This window comes from Panthera leo, chromosome B3 (genome assembly GCF_018350215.1).
Source record: "Panthera leo isolate Ple1 chromosome B3, P.leo_Ple1_pat1.1, whole genome shotgun sequence".
In the NCBI taxonomy this organism is placed as follows: domain Eukaryota; kingdom Metazoa; phylum Chordata; class Mammalia; order Carnivora; family Felidae; genus Panthera; species Panthera leo.
Genome location: NC_056684.1, coordinates 97,224,336 through 97,239,647, shown reverse-complemented (window position 1 = coordinate 97,239,647; position 15,312 = coordinate 97,224,336). Strand labels below are relative to the sequence as shown.

The 15,312-nt window shown below is 37.9% G+C and overlaps 1 protein-coding gene across 2 annotated transcripts in view; it reads right to left on the bottom strand.

The window, feature by feature from the left end:
* Positions 1-2,034: 2,034 nt before the first annotated feature.
* The window catches only part of KLHDC1 (kelch domain containing 1), a 54,646-nt gene continuing 41,368 nt past the window's right edge, over positions 2,035-15,312 (bottom strand). Inside the window, exons 11-13 of one of the 2 annotated variants that reach the window (XM_042943108.1) lie at positions 13,393-13,477; positions 11,372-11,424; positions 2,035-5,327 (exon numbers count right to left, since the gene is read on the bottom strand). In XM_042943108.1, the coding sequence (XP_042799042.1) occupies positions 5,141-5,327; positions 11,372-11,424; positions 13,393-13,477 (325 nt within the window). In that variant the 3' untranslated portion in view covers positions 2,035-5,140. The remainder of the gene's footprint in view (positions 5,328-11,371; positions 11,425-13,392; positions 13,478-15,312) is intronic. The other variant, XM_042943110.1, reaches the window with a different exon arrangement.

Below are 15,312 nucleotides of genomic sequence, written 5' to 3'. Positions count from 1 at the left end.
TCAATTAGGTCAAGAAAAGAATTACTGCAATCTAAACTTAGTCACCTGTAAAATAGGGTTGTACCTGAATGCGTCTTAAATCCCTAATGTAATGGTGCCACTTTACTTGGATGTGTTTGGTGAGAGGAGTGTGCTTTATTATCCTATCTCTTCCCCATCTTCACGCTGCTACCACTGCTTGGAAGGGATACTTTGAACAATTAACACAGGCTTTCCTCACTCAGATTTTCATAGCCTAAAACTCCTTCCCTAGTCACTGCCACTATGTTTACAATTTATCAGAATTTCTGGGATGGGTGAAAGCAGTGCTTAGGGGGACACTTAAAGCGTTGAATGCGTATACATATTTGACAAGAATAAAGATGTAACATCAACCCTCCTAGTTTCATCTTAGGAAACCAGAAAAAGAAGAGCAAGTTAAACCCAAATGGAAGAAAAAAATTTTTTAAAGCTGTATCAATGAAATTGAAAACAAGAAATAGAGAAAACTAAAAGCTGGTTCTTTGAAAAGATCAATAACATCAGTAAGCCTCTAAGCCAGGCTCTGTAAGGAAAAAACAGAGAAGACGTAAATTACAAATATCAGAAATGAAACAGGGGACAACACTACAGATCCCATGAACATTAAAAGAATAATAAAGAGATCTTATGAACAACTCTGCTCATATATTTGATAACCCAGATGAAATGGACCAATTCCTTGAAAGACACAATCTGCCAAAACTCACGTAAGAAAAAAGCAGACATTCTGAGTAAGCCTATATCTATTAAAGAAATAAAACCAGCGGTGCCTGGGTGGCTCAGTCTGTTATGCGGCCGACTTTGACTCAGGTCATGATCTTGCATGGGTTTGGGAGGTATCTGTGCTGACAGCTCAGAGCCTGGAGCCTGCTTCAGATTCTGTGTCTCCTTCTCTCTCTCTGGCCCTCCCTGCTCATGCTGTTTCTGTCTCTCAAAAAATGAATAAAAATGTTCTAAAAAATTTTAAAGAAGTTGAATCAATAATAAATAACCTACCCAAACAGAAAACAACAGGCTCAGATGGGTTCACTGGTAAATTCTAACAAACATTTAAAGAAATATCAATATTCTATAATCTCTTTCATAAGATAGAGCAAAGAATACTTCCTCACTCATTCTGAGGCCAGCATTATCCTAATACCAAAACCAGACAAAGACATCACAAGAAAAGAAAATGACAGACCAATATTGTTCATGAACACAGATGCAAAAATCCTCACCAAAATATTAGTAAATCAAATCCAAAAAAATAAAGTATTATACACCATGACCAAGAGAGATACACCATGACCAAGTGAGACTTAGCCCCAGTATTCAAGGCTGGTTCAACACTCAAAAATCAACTAATGGAATCCACCATCAACAGGCTAAAGAAAAATCAAATGAACATATCAGTAGAAGCAGAAAAATTATTTAACACCTATTCAGGATAAAAACTCAGCAAACTAAGAAACTTCAACTTAATAAAGAACATCTACAAAAACCTACAGTTCACATCATACTTAGTGCTATGAGAAACTCAAAGCTTTCCCACTAAGATCAAGAATGAGGCAGGGATGTCCCCTCTCACAACTACTTTTCAACATCGTACTGGAAGTCATCACCAATGCAGTAAGGAAATAAAATGTTACGAAGGAAGAAACAAAACTTTGTTCATAGATGACATGATTGTCTATGCAGAAGATCCTAAAAATTTTCTCTGGTTCAATCCAAACAATGGAATATTCTTATTCAGTGGTGCAAAGACATGAGCGATCTTTTCAAGCATGAAAGCATACAGAGGACATTTAAATGCTTGTTACTACAGAAATACACCAACCTGAAAAGGCTACATACTATGGGATTCTAACTATATAACATATGGAAAAGGCAAAACTATGGAGAAAACAAAAAGATCAGTGGTTGCAGGGGTTAGTGGGGAGGGAGAAATGAATGGGCAGAGCATAGAGGATTTTTAGGACAGTGAAACTATTTTATATGCTACTATAATGGTAGATACATGTTATACTTCTGTCTAAACCTGTAGGATGTATACCACCAAGAGTGAATGAACCCTAATGTAAGTTTTGGACCGCAGGTGCATCTTAGCTTGGCTGATATAACAAAATACCACAGACCAGATGGTGTGAACAACAGACATTTATTTCTCACAGTTCTAGAGGCTGGGAAGTCCAAGATCAAGGTGCTGGCAGATTCGACCCTAGGTGGGAGCCCTTTTCATGGGCTTGCATCCTGACATGGCAGGAGAAGAGTGAGCTCTGGTGTCTGCCCCTTATAAGGACAACAGTCCCATCATGGGGTCATCACCCTCATGACCTCATCTAAACCTAATGACCTCCAAAGACTCCACCTCCAAATACTACTACATTGATTGAGGAGCAGGGTTTCAATATATGAATTTGGGGGAAACACATTCAGTCTGTAACAGGGTGATAAAGAATGATCTTGCTGTACCCACATGCTGGACTGTATGGTAACCTCATCAAACCAGAAATTCCAGTAGAATCACATTAATACAATGAAAAAACAGGTGTGCGCATATGCATGTGCACTCACACACATACACACACACATACACAAGGTGGACAGGGAGCATTATGTTTCTTAAAATTGCTTCTTTTCTTTTGAAATTTTCTGAAGTCAAAATTTTTTTTCAGACAGTACATACTACCCCGAAAATTCGTGACTTTATATTATTTCTCTCTCACATACACGTACAATATAAATAAGGTATTAGTGAAAGCACCACTTCATCCTGGACTGAAAGTAAAAAGTTCTAAAGAATACTTTTAAGCTTTTATCCAAAGGCTAATCATTTTTTAAGGGTATGTGTGCAAAAACACTATTTGGAAAAAAAAAATGTACACTAACTTAGATGGGCTATTTACTGTACCACACTAAAGATGATTAATGCTCAAAAGAATCCTTCCTGACAACTGGAAAAATATCCTGAAAGACAAAATAAAGATGGCCAGAAATCCTTTTTCCTTGAGGACGAGATTGGAAACCTATTTTGTGAACCACCTGAAAAAAACTATCAACCCCTGCAGAATTGTTTTCCGAACAGAGAGCCCACAAGGGGAGTTCCGAGAGAAAGTTCTGAGGCTGTCACTGTCTTTGGCTCCTCTACACCATGGAGGTCAGCAGCACAAGAGTTGATAGGAAACCATCAGCTAGTGAGAAGTGAAGGATTAATAATGCTTGGCTTTGAGGCTTTGAAATGAGATTTGCAGGCTCCCAGAATTTCTACCGCTCCTAACAGAAGAGAAGCAAAACCTGGTTGAAGTCAACTTGGGGAACTTGCAGGTAAGGATCAGAATTTCCACTCCTACTATTGAAGCAGCACAGTATATTAAGTCAAAAAAGAGCAGCGCCGGCTTTGTGTGCCACAGGCAACAGATTTCTCGTGAAGCCTAAACGCCAGTGTGTTTCGAGGGGGTGAATCCAACTTTTAACATTCCAAGTAAACCATTTAAAACCAGAAGTGTTTTTCTAAGAGGCTAGAGAGGTGTCTGCCTAATCTAGAATTTAAATTCCCATAATCTACACTTTAAAAGATGTTCATTCAATTCAATGTCATGTATCCCTATCCAATAGGTTTTCATATTTTTTCCCCTTAAAAAATGCTGATGACAGAAGTTCATAGTAATAATTACTTCTAGGATGTATGTTGCCTGTGAGATCCTTTTTCTAAATCTGTTTTCAGCCTCAAAATAGTAAAAAAAGAAAAAGAAAAGAAAAGAAAAAGAAAACTTACACTGAAATCTTGTTTGCACAATCGACTCTAATGACTGGTTTACACTAACAAAACTAGGAAAATAGTATATCTATAGAGTTTGTATAATAAATAAAATGTAAGCACAAAGTATTTCAATACATAAATAGAAGCCTTTACACATCCAAAATATGGTGCATATATATAAAATATATCTAAAATTTAATGAGATACTACAAACTACTATAATTATCATTATAAATTACATATATATTTCAATATAGAAATATATTCTCTCTAGTATTTTAAATTTTAGAGATAACTTGAATGGTGGTGTTAGGGAGAATAATGTTATATACTGAGCTTCTTAATAATTCATTGTTATTAGTAATTCAATGAAAGTGTATAACTGTGATAATATGAGTAACTTCTTAATTATGGCAAAAGTACTGGCTAAAGGAATATAAATATAGTATGCTATTTCTGTATAGGCAGGTAATACTGAAAATAAATAGGAAGACAACATATTTCCCTATGGGCCAAATAGCAGGGTTTCTATAAAGGCAAATTACTAAGTTACCATCCCATTTCATTACTTGCAGAAACTACTTTAGAAGCATTCTTCCAGGGCAAAAATATATTTTGATGTGTCTCAAAAGCTAATATATCTACTGTTTCCCCATATTTCAAAGTCTGTATGATAAGTTAATCTCCACTTTAGACACTTTAAAACATGGTCTTTATAAAGTTGGATTAGCTAGTAACTTAGGGGTAATGAAAGACAACTGAAGGCATTTATTCTGCTATTCAAATAAAGGTGGGGACAAGTTACAATGAAGCTTAATAAGACTTTACTAGGTAAGGGCTAAAGGGTAGGAGTCCACTATTTAATCCATATCGGCGCTTGCCTATTTTATCATTTTGCCCAGCTGCATCAGTTATTGAAGGAGAAGTTTTTAAATTACTGGATTACTTAATAAGAAACTTTAGATACTGTTTAAGTGGCTTGAGAAAATCCATTCTTTCTGAAAGTTGATGTATAGTATTTTTATCTATTATTATGTTGGGGGATTTCTTAAGTCCTTGGGCTAATTTCTCATTCTCCTCAAATTCATATAAACTTTTCAGTAAAGAGTACACAGTGAGTTAAAATCTCTTACAAATTGTACGTACTTTCAGAAAGTATATTTCTTCCTGCAGCTAATTAGGAAATTAGTTTACAAATATAAAATATAATCTTCCATTAACATCTTATTCCCATATATTCCATGGCCTATAATAACTAGGACATAGCATTTTTGTTTCAAATTTTATCTTCTAAATCCTCCAATTTTGGGGGGGGGGGTAAATATACAGTCTGATTAAAATGTGTACACATATTAAATATAGAGAGTATATGACAACTTAATTGCTACTGATCCACTGATACTTATTTTCAGTTTCTTCTTTTTGGATTCTTTGTTCTTCTCGGTGATTAGCTGCAGTCCAGAATGTTATTTTTTTGAGCACTTGTTGCAGAAGTTTAGGAGGTAATAAAGATATCTGACTTTCTAAAATTATAGCATTTTTACCAATGCAGTCTAGGCATGACCTGTAAATAAAATATTATAGAATTATTAGTTTTTGAATCTGAACTTATAAAATATTTATAGGTAAGTATTCTTAAAAAAATTATTATAAAATTGTTACATGATAACATATTTCCTCTGTATTGTTTGGAACATGATAGGATACGTGTTCTTCCCAGAGCACCACAATAATTGTATATTTTTATAGCCTGAAGGCCATATCTGACCAAAAGCCCATGGAAACAGAAATTTCAACTTACTATGCACCGTGCATAATGTTATTTAAACAGAAAAGATTCAGATTTCATTTCAAATCATGTTAGTCTGTAGCAGATCATTTTTCATTTATCCTCCTAGTCCAATAACCACTTACTCTTCTCTGAGAACTGTCTTTTTCTTCCATCGCCCCAAGATGAAGCATCTAACATCCATTTTTACGCCAAGTGACCTGGTCCCCCCCCCCCCCCACCACCACCACCCCCCCCCACACTGTAACTCACTTCACTGGCACATGTGACTTAGTGACTGACACTGACCCCGAGGTCTGAAGAGAGGAATGGAACAGCAATGCAGAAAGAGCCAATGAGACCCCACCTGAGGTTCTCCCATCCTGGGAGTCTGGGTGGTCATTTTTCCCCTCTGATTCTACTACCTCGTAGAATCCTTCCAAATACAACTCCCTTTTTATCTTAAGCTACTTTGAAGAAGGTTTTGCATTTTAAAACCGAAAGAAACTTGATGAGCTATCAAAAAAGCATCTATTTCAACTGATAAGCTTTAAATCAAACAGGGAAGCAAATCTTTTTTAAAAGTTTTAAAAATAAATTCACTTGATTCTGCTGTACTTAACCTCAGTTGTCATTTTTACAAGGATTTAGATATTTATATCTTCCATACTTTCAGGAAGACTTTTCTCTCTGTGAAAACTCTAAGCAAGGAGAGTGAAAACGTTGTACACAGACACGGGAGATGTGCAGGTGAATGACACAAATCTTACACTTGATGTAAGTTTAACTCTGCGGCTATGTTAACACAATAGCTCCTGTGTCCCTTCCACCAGGGAGAAGGGACAAGTCAGATGAGGAGACGGACTCTGTCATTGCTATTCATTCACTGATTCAACAAATATTTATTTGTGTGCACTATTTAGGAGCTTATTTAGGAGCAGGAAATCCAATACTGAGAAAAACCCTATTTCGGCTTTCAGGCAGATTACGATTTAGTGAGGATCAACAATGTTGAGACTGGGATAACAAGACATGGCCTTGACAGGTACAGGGTTCTAGGGGAACCAGACAGGGAGAATACCGAAGACAACCACAGCAAGCCAGGGAAACCTTCCAGATGGGATGTCCAAGCCGAGACCTTGAGAGTCTCAACAAATTTTTCATGATAGAGGACACACACCTGCAAAGCCCTAGAAATGAGATATAAGATTTATTCCAGAAACTGGAACTGAGTGGTTCAAATATAGCTAGAGAATGGTGAGAGCAGGACATGGCGGGAAATGAGGTAGAAAGACAGGTGGAGGCCCTGAACACCACAGTAAGGAATGTGCGGTTTGCCTAAGGCAGTGGGAGCCACTGCGTGATCATCACAGTATAAAATGTGCACGTGCCTTGATCCACCAACAGCCCTTCCAGGAGTTTCTCCTGAGGAGACATGCAAGTTTTCCAAAAGCATATACAGGAATATGACAACACAAAATTTCTAATAATAGCCCCCAATTGAGATATCCTAAATAAATATCAATACACTAGTAAAGAAATTGTACTTCCATGAAACAGAACACTGGACAGCCATTACGAACATAAATATAGGTCTATAAATTACTGAATGATTATATGTTTACATGACAGATACCCACAGTACGAGTCTCAAAAGCAGATTATAAACAGGATGCATACTTTGACCCTTTAGACACACACGCACACGTGAGCGCATACATGCATATGTATACTGCTCTCAAGGTTCCAGTGGCCTCTTAGCATGGTTCATTTTAAAGTGTGGAAGGATAAACAGCAAACTCTTAACAAAGATCATTGTGGACGATGGCTCAAAGGTGATTTTTTTTTACCATATACCTTTCATACTGTGTGAGTTTTCTTGGTAAATACATCTTATTTTTTTTATCAGAATAAGCACCAGCGGTATTTCATCTTAAACCTATATATGTATCCAAATGTACGATGAGCATGATCCCACAAATACATTAGATCAGACAAGTATCTTGAGATGAGGAGCCTCTGCCGGCAAATTCCTATTTGTTTCCACTGCCTCAACACAGCAGGTGCCAAACGCCTTCTGACTTAAATTTAAAATTTAAATAGAATTTAAAATAATTTAAAATAAAAGGAATCCTTTATTATTAAATAATTTAAAATAAAAAGATTGCTCTGGCTACACTATGGGTCACTGGTTGTGGTGAATACACCTCACGCAAGAATACCACTAAATTCCTGCTATAGTCAACGGGCTTTTTGGTTTTTGTTTTTAATTCAAGTTCTGATGCATCAAAATGAGCCCAGCATGAAAAGGGTGTGAAAGGGTGTGTACGCATTCGCAGAAGCACTGTGCTAGGGCAAAGGGTGACACCAAGAAGCCTGACTGATAGTCACACTCAGCCCCAGCCCCAAACACAAGCCCATCCAGTCTCTGCTGTGCCTTTCTCTCATTTCTATGCTGGTCCACCTTCCCCATCATTGTTTATCTTCCCTTCCAAACTCTGTGCTTTTTAGAACACCAGCTGTGTCCGCAAACACCTCCGCTTCCTCTGACTTCCTGCCCTTGCTTTAACTGAAATCTAAGAAAAGTGCGTAGCCTGCAGCCTTCTTGAGAAAGAGTGCCACTTCTCCTGTGTCTCCGTTAACACAGTCCAGGAGCTACTCGAGTATTTGTTGTCGCTCCAGGCTGCTGTCATTTCACCTGCAGGTGGTGCACCCCCCCCCCCCCCCCCCCCCCCCCCCGGCCCCTGTTGTTGAGAACTTTGTGTGGAAAGCTCTTTTGAGTCTTTATAACCTCAGGACAGTTCTGCCTCTAAAACCTTCCACTTCCAGATTCTCCTCTAGGAGGGACCAGAAGCCTTACATCCTTTTCCTATGCGCACTCCCTTCGCTCTTCCCAGTTCTCCAGACTGTAAGTCCCCTCCGTTCTCAGCTTCCTTTCCTTCCCAGCCCGGTCCATCTGCACTTCATTCTCTTGCCAGAAACTTTCATCCCCGTCTCCGCTGTCCCTCTGTTACATCACCCTGGCTAAACTCCAACCATGGGAGAATTCAGTCAGCCAGCTCCTTTCTGCAGCAGCCACCTGCTCAGTGGGGCTGGAGAAAACCAGCTTCCGCAGACAGGGCCCATCCCTTCAATTCTCCGAGGTCTCAGCTGAGCCCCCTGAGTGTTCTGCAGTGCTGTGTTATACAGCCCCAGTCGGTATCTTCTCAAAGCCACTGCAGCAGTGATTTCAAATCTTCTCCACTCCTAAGTCCATGTCCTCACCTCTCCTCTTTCTTACCTTGCTACCAGCTACGCTTTTTCAGTGCTTTGCCCCCCAGCCAACAAATTCATCTGCCTCTACATCCCTACTTTCTTCATTATTTAAAAAGTATTTTTGCTCTACTCAACGACTAATTCAATTACCTGTTCACTAAAACCCACCTCCTCGAGACCCCGCTGCACCAATTTTTCCTTCATTTTCTTGTGGTTTTTTTTTTTCTAAGTTTATTTTTATTTATTTTGAGAGAGATAGACAGCAAGCTAGGGAGGAACAGAGAGGGGGGAGTAGGAATCCCAAGCAGGCTCAGTGCTGTGAGCGCAGATCTCAGTATGGGGCTTGAACTCACCAACCCTGAGATCATGACCTGAGCCAAAGTCAAGAGTCAGAGGTTAAACCTACTGAGCCACCCAGGCGCCCCATTTTCTTGTGTTTCCAACAGCTGGTTCTTCTCCTTAACGTATAAATAAATATAGCTTCAACAGTGAGAGGGTTGGGGTAGCAAGGTCCCATGCAGTAGAAAGTCCACATATAACTTTTGACTCTCCCCAAATTTAATTGCTAATAGCCTACTGTTGATAGGAAACCTTACAGATGACATAGTCAATTAACATCTATTTTTGTATGTATAACATCTAATTTGTAATATTAACATCTCATTCCTCTGCTCCAAATTAGTCAATGCTTCTTGATCTACTAGATAATGTAAACTTATCTTCATGAAACACAAGGCTCTGGATGATATATGGTTGCTGATTTCTTGTCCAACTCCCTACCTCATATGTTTGTCTCAGGAATATTCAGGAATTCAGTTTCCAGAACATACCGCACTCGCGTATCTTGTACTAACCCCCATGCACTGCTTGTTCATAGCAAATTGTCTCGAACCCTCCCTCCTACGCAAAGACTCCCCTAACCTTCACCATCTTAACCACGTGGACAGAGGGCCTTCTCTTCCACGAGTCTCATTAACTTCGTATATGTTACTCTTAAAGCAACATTATTTTTCTTTTATAGTTGTTGAAACCCTGCCTTCTGTATTATTAACAATTCAAGGGAAAGATCATGACTTTTCATTTTATAGCACAGTGCCTGCCCATGGTAGGCACTCCAACACTGTATTTTTTGATCCTTGTATATAAGGAACTTGCAATCTACTTTGGGAAAGTAGTTCTGTTCACAGCAAAAGGTAAGTAATAATACAAGGCAGTATAATAATTACATCAGCAACTTCCAAACTCTGCCTGCACATTAGAATTATCCTGGGGTCTTTCAACAATTCCTAAGTTCAGGCCACACCCCAGATCAATTAAATCATAACATGTGGGCATAGAACACAGCCATCAATACTTTTTGAGGTTCCCTATGAGATTCTAATGTGCAGTAACAGAAGGAACCACTGAAATAAGAGAAGGAGCAGTTATGAAAGATATTAGGATGGTCCAGTTTGAGCTGGTCCAATGGTTTTGAAGTGGTCCAAGTTGTAGAACGTCTAGAAGTTACAGCCTACTCCTTGACATACAACACATATGTCTCTCTCATGTGCCTTCACCCGTGTTATTCCTCCTGCATAAAACACCACACTTGTTCACTGGGCCACTTCTACTTCGCTCAGAACCTTCCTCCTGACTCTCAGACAGAAACAGGGGCTTCTTCCCCAATCTTCCAACTATCCCTCTTATATACTCCTTTTAAAGCAAGAATAGGGGCGCCTGGGTGGCTCAGTCAGTTAAGCATCCGACTTCAGCTCAGGTCATGATCTCACAGTCTGTGAGTTCAAGCCCCGCATCAGGCTCTGTGCTGACATCTCAGAGCCTGGAGCCTGCTTTGGATTCTGTGTCTGCCCTGACCCTGCTCATGTTCTGTCTCTCTCTCTGTCTCAAAAATAAATAAAAACATAAAAAAAAAAAATTTAAAGCAAGGATATTCGAGGGGTGCCTGGGTGGCTCAGTCAGTTAAGGATTCAACTCTTGATTTTGGCTCAGGTCATGATACCACAGTTCACGGGTTCAAACCTCGAGTCAAGCTCTGCTCTGAGTGTGGATTCTCTCTCTCTCCCTCTCTCTCTGCCCCTCCCACAGCTCACATACTCTCTTTCTCTCTCAAAATAAATTTAAATAAATAAATAAATAAGCAAGCAAGCATGTGTGAATTAAGACACCACGTCACACCATCAACTTAATAACAGATTTGGTGTTAAAAAAGAAATTCTCCTAAAGTAAATGCATATATATGTATGTGTGTCTATTATTGGACACACAGATTTCCTAAGAGTTAAAATATGAAAAACTTCAGACTTAAATCAAGGAAATACAGTGTGTTTAATACTCCCATATGAACTAAATGCAATTTTATGCACAAAATAAAAATGATTATACTGCATATTTTAATTTTTAAAAATCACATTGGTGTATGGTTCACTATTACAAACTTGACTATACTTTTCGGAAGATGTAAATATTTTATTAAGTTCAAATCCTAATCTACCTGAAAAATTATACTGCTTCCCAAAAAGGAAGACGAAAGAAATTATCCTATATTTATAGCGTTATAAATATGTATATATAATGAAAATACTTACCTGAGTAGTGAATAGGGCTGTGTTTGAAAGATCAGTAAATCATTACAGTGGCCCTAATCAACATAAAAAAAAGAATTATAAAGGTGTTCAAAATAATAAAATTGCATTAATTAAATATTTTCTTTTTGTAAATGTAACAGAGATTACGTAAAGCAGCAAATAAATCTCCCTCTAGCTATTTACTCATACACACACACACACACACACACACACACCATACATATACATATAAACACCTGCTATCCACACAAACTTTGGGTACATTGCTACCTTTTTTCAGCGACCAAATTTCTACCTAACCACAACCTATACAACTGCAAATTTAAAACTCAGAAACATGTTTTTCTCTTAGAACAGTGAGTTCAAAATGAGAAAAGTAGTGGTTTTCAAGCTTATTTTGTTTTTTAAGCAGAACTTTTCTCTTCCAAATGACTCTTATTTTAAGATCTCTTTCTCTTGTCTCTCTTTCGCAAAGGGTCCCATCTGGAAATCTCAGATCCAGAAGATTTTTTGAATAATGATTCTTTCATCTGAAAGTAATGTGGAAGAGTCGGCAGAAAGCGTCCCTAATCCTTTCAAATAAGTCTTTAGAATTCCATAATTTATGATGATTTTAATCAGAATTCCTGTTTTAATGATAAACTCTGTATCCTACCGATTTCTAGTGCCAAGAAAAAGAAGACAAACCACAAAGTTTATTTTTTAATTAAATGCCAAGTCGTGGTTTTGATCTTTTGTTGAAGCACTGAATTCTTAGCCAAAAAGTTCTAAAACTTTCAATACACATAACGTTCAAATTGGAGACCCCAAAACTGCAAACTCAGCCAACCTCCCTGGAGAGAAACCAGCTCATTTCAGGGTTTGCCACTGGACAGGTGCAGCTCCAGAGAGAACTAGTCTGAAGAGATATCCACCAGAGAGCTGGCACCAACTTGGCTGATTCTGGCCAGAGCACACTCTCCCTGATGGCTCCAAGTCCCTCGATTCCCAAATGTCCTATATAAACCAGAGCAACCAATGCCCAACTCCTGTCCCAACACAGCACAGTATGAGCATGGCCACCTCGCTCTGAACTTCCCAAGGTGCTAGGAGTGAAAGAACAACACTCTCCAAATGCTATTCATTTATTTCTTTGGCCTTAGTTTTATCAGATTTTAAAATGACAATGCTTTAATCTTAAAATTAAAATGAGGGAAGCAGTGGCAAAAGACACATAAAGTAGAGAGAAAATACACTTAAAAATTTCAAACTAGTTTCCTCTTGACGGGAGAAGCTAGCTAGCATTGATGTTGTAGTTACCGAGGGAGGTAGTAAATTTCATGGGTACTTATTACTCTACTTAGTTTATGTATACATTATACACATTCTTATAAAATATCAACTATACCTTACAAATCTTTTAATTCGATAAAATTATAAACATCCATACTATGGTGAGACTCAAAGAGAAAAGGGAAGAGTCATCCTTTAAAAGGTCTTCTTAATAATTTGACCAATGAGATTCTCTCTCTCCTTCAGAAATAAATTAACATTAAAAATTTTTTTTTAAAAACAAGGGGGTGCATGGGTGGCTCAGTCTGTTAAGCGTCCAACTTCAGCTCAGGTCACGGTCTCGCAGTTCATGGGTTCGAGCCCTGCATCAGGCTCTGTGCTGACAGCTCAGAGCCTGGAGCCTGCTTCAGATTCTGTGTCTTTTTCTCTGCCTCTCCCCTGCTTGTACTCTGTCTTCCTCTCTCTCTCAAAAATAAATAAACATTAAAAATTTAAAAAAAATAAAAAAATAAAAATAAAAAAGTAACTTGGCTAATGATATTAATAAACCTATTTTGATTTGTAGACTCAAAATATCCTCACATGCTTCACAAAAGCCACTCATTCTGAAGATTAGTCACACCACAGAGTAACATTTCATGTTCTTCCATATTTTGCAATGTGGGAACATCAACAATCTTGTTAAATAGCCATTTAGTTTAAATAACAAAACTACTCAGAGGAAATATTTAGATAGGAAATTTTCTTACTGTATCCAAGGAAAGTAAATCATCTTTGCTCCCACCAAATACCATTATTTCATTTTCTTTCCCCAAACAGGCTGTATGCCATAACCTATAGTTGAAAATTATAAGGAGAGTAAAATACTATGAAGAAAGAAACCATATGTTACAGATAAATCAATTTTAAATTGCACACTTTCACATTTAATCTATTTCAAAATGGGCATGACTGAACTTGAACTTTGGCATATCCTAAAGGAGGTTAGATTTTGAATATTCCTCAAGAATCACTAAAAGATTAGATCCTCATTAAATCATGTCAATTAAAATGACCCCCCACCCAATAATTCTTTTCTGTTATACCCCCCCCAACCTTTTTCTAGCCTCTTTATCTCATAGATATTCTCACCGAAATAAATTAGTTAGAAAGGAACTGATCATCCTGTTGCTAAATGGACACTTTCCCCAATTTTCTTGGGACTCTCTGCCATGTTACTGTTTTCGTCATTTTTTACTTTTCTTTCCTGTTCTCTGTTCCCATCATCTGACAAACCCAACCTGGCATTCCCTTCACATTTCGACTGTCATACTACTTATCACTCTGAGTACAAAATACCATAACATGTTCTTCGTTTTTCTGTCTCTAATCTCTCTCAGCTACATTTAGCTGATTAATAACATTTTCAAATGTTTTTAACCATGGACACGTCCTGATCAGGAAGCATCTGTGCCATTTTTCTTAGCCTAATATTCATAACCAATAGCTATTTTTTCCCACAAGTTTTAATTATTGGCCCCTCCCCCCCTGCAGTGAACCCTCTACTTCATCCAAGTTCATTTATTTTCATCCCCTAAGAGAAAAGTTTATCTATCTCTAGGCTTTTGCTCACCCCATTTCTTATGCTTAGGATGATAAATCATTCTTGCAGTGCCTTAAACACAGGCTCAAAATCCCCAGGAAGTGTTCCAAATACCCAAACTAATTGACTGTTACTTTCTCTGGTCAGCACCTTTCAACATTTATGTACACATTTTATAATCTTCTGACTTACACTTGAAGATACACTGTCCTATACACTCCTTTAATTCTTTGATGTGTGGGTCTTCTAAAGGTCCACACATGAGGTCCTTAGGTCAAATCTTGGCAGTGGTGTGCTGGAAGTGGCTTAGCAGCCAGTTGAAACCAACTGTGCCTATCCCTCTTCCAATCCATGTTCGGTGCCATCATGCTGGTAGCTTGAAACTGGCCATGATGGAAACCAGAAAATGCTACAAAGCTGGGCTTTTTGGTTTTACTTTTCCTGGAGAGCAGCTGTTAGCCCTTTACCAGCACACCGCTGGAACCTGGGTAATCTAATTTTATGCTTCTCTTCAAAAATACCTAAACACTGTGTTCTGCACACAGAAGGTGCTCCAAAACTCTTGATTAACAAAAGCAAATACAAAAACCAGCATTACATATTCAATTATTAAATAAACAAGTTATTTCATAAGAGTAGAGCATCTAATGTTCTTTTTGAAATGGTCTGATAGCTCATAGTCATCTCCAATTTCACAGTATTTACAAAGAATAATCTTAAGTTTTGTAAAATTCAAGATTTCTGGGAGCTCTAACTCTCAGGAAAAAAAGTACACATAAATTTCTCAATTTTAGAAGCTAAATCAAGAAATGTACAAAGTCATCGCTTTGACTCTTAGAGAATTTTGATGACTTTTCTTAATAGACCAAATTGCTGCAGCAAAAGACATCCCAAACAATTACCCCTTATTACCACATAACTTATTTTTAGTACATTAATCCTTTTCACTTAACTTTAGCAAGTGCAAACAGTAGGGTTATGCACAATTTGTTAAATCAAATACTTTCCTCACACAATCACTCACACATTCAAGGACAGTTGCACTCGCGACCCAGGATAGAACTGAGCCATAAGAGATTTTATTTAG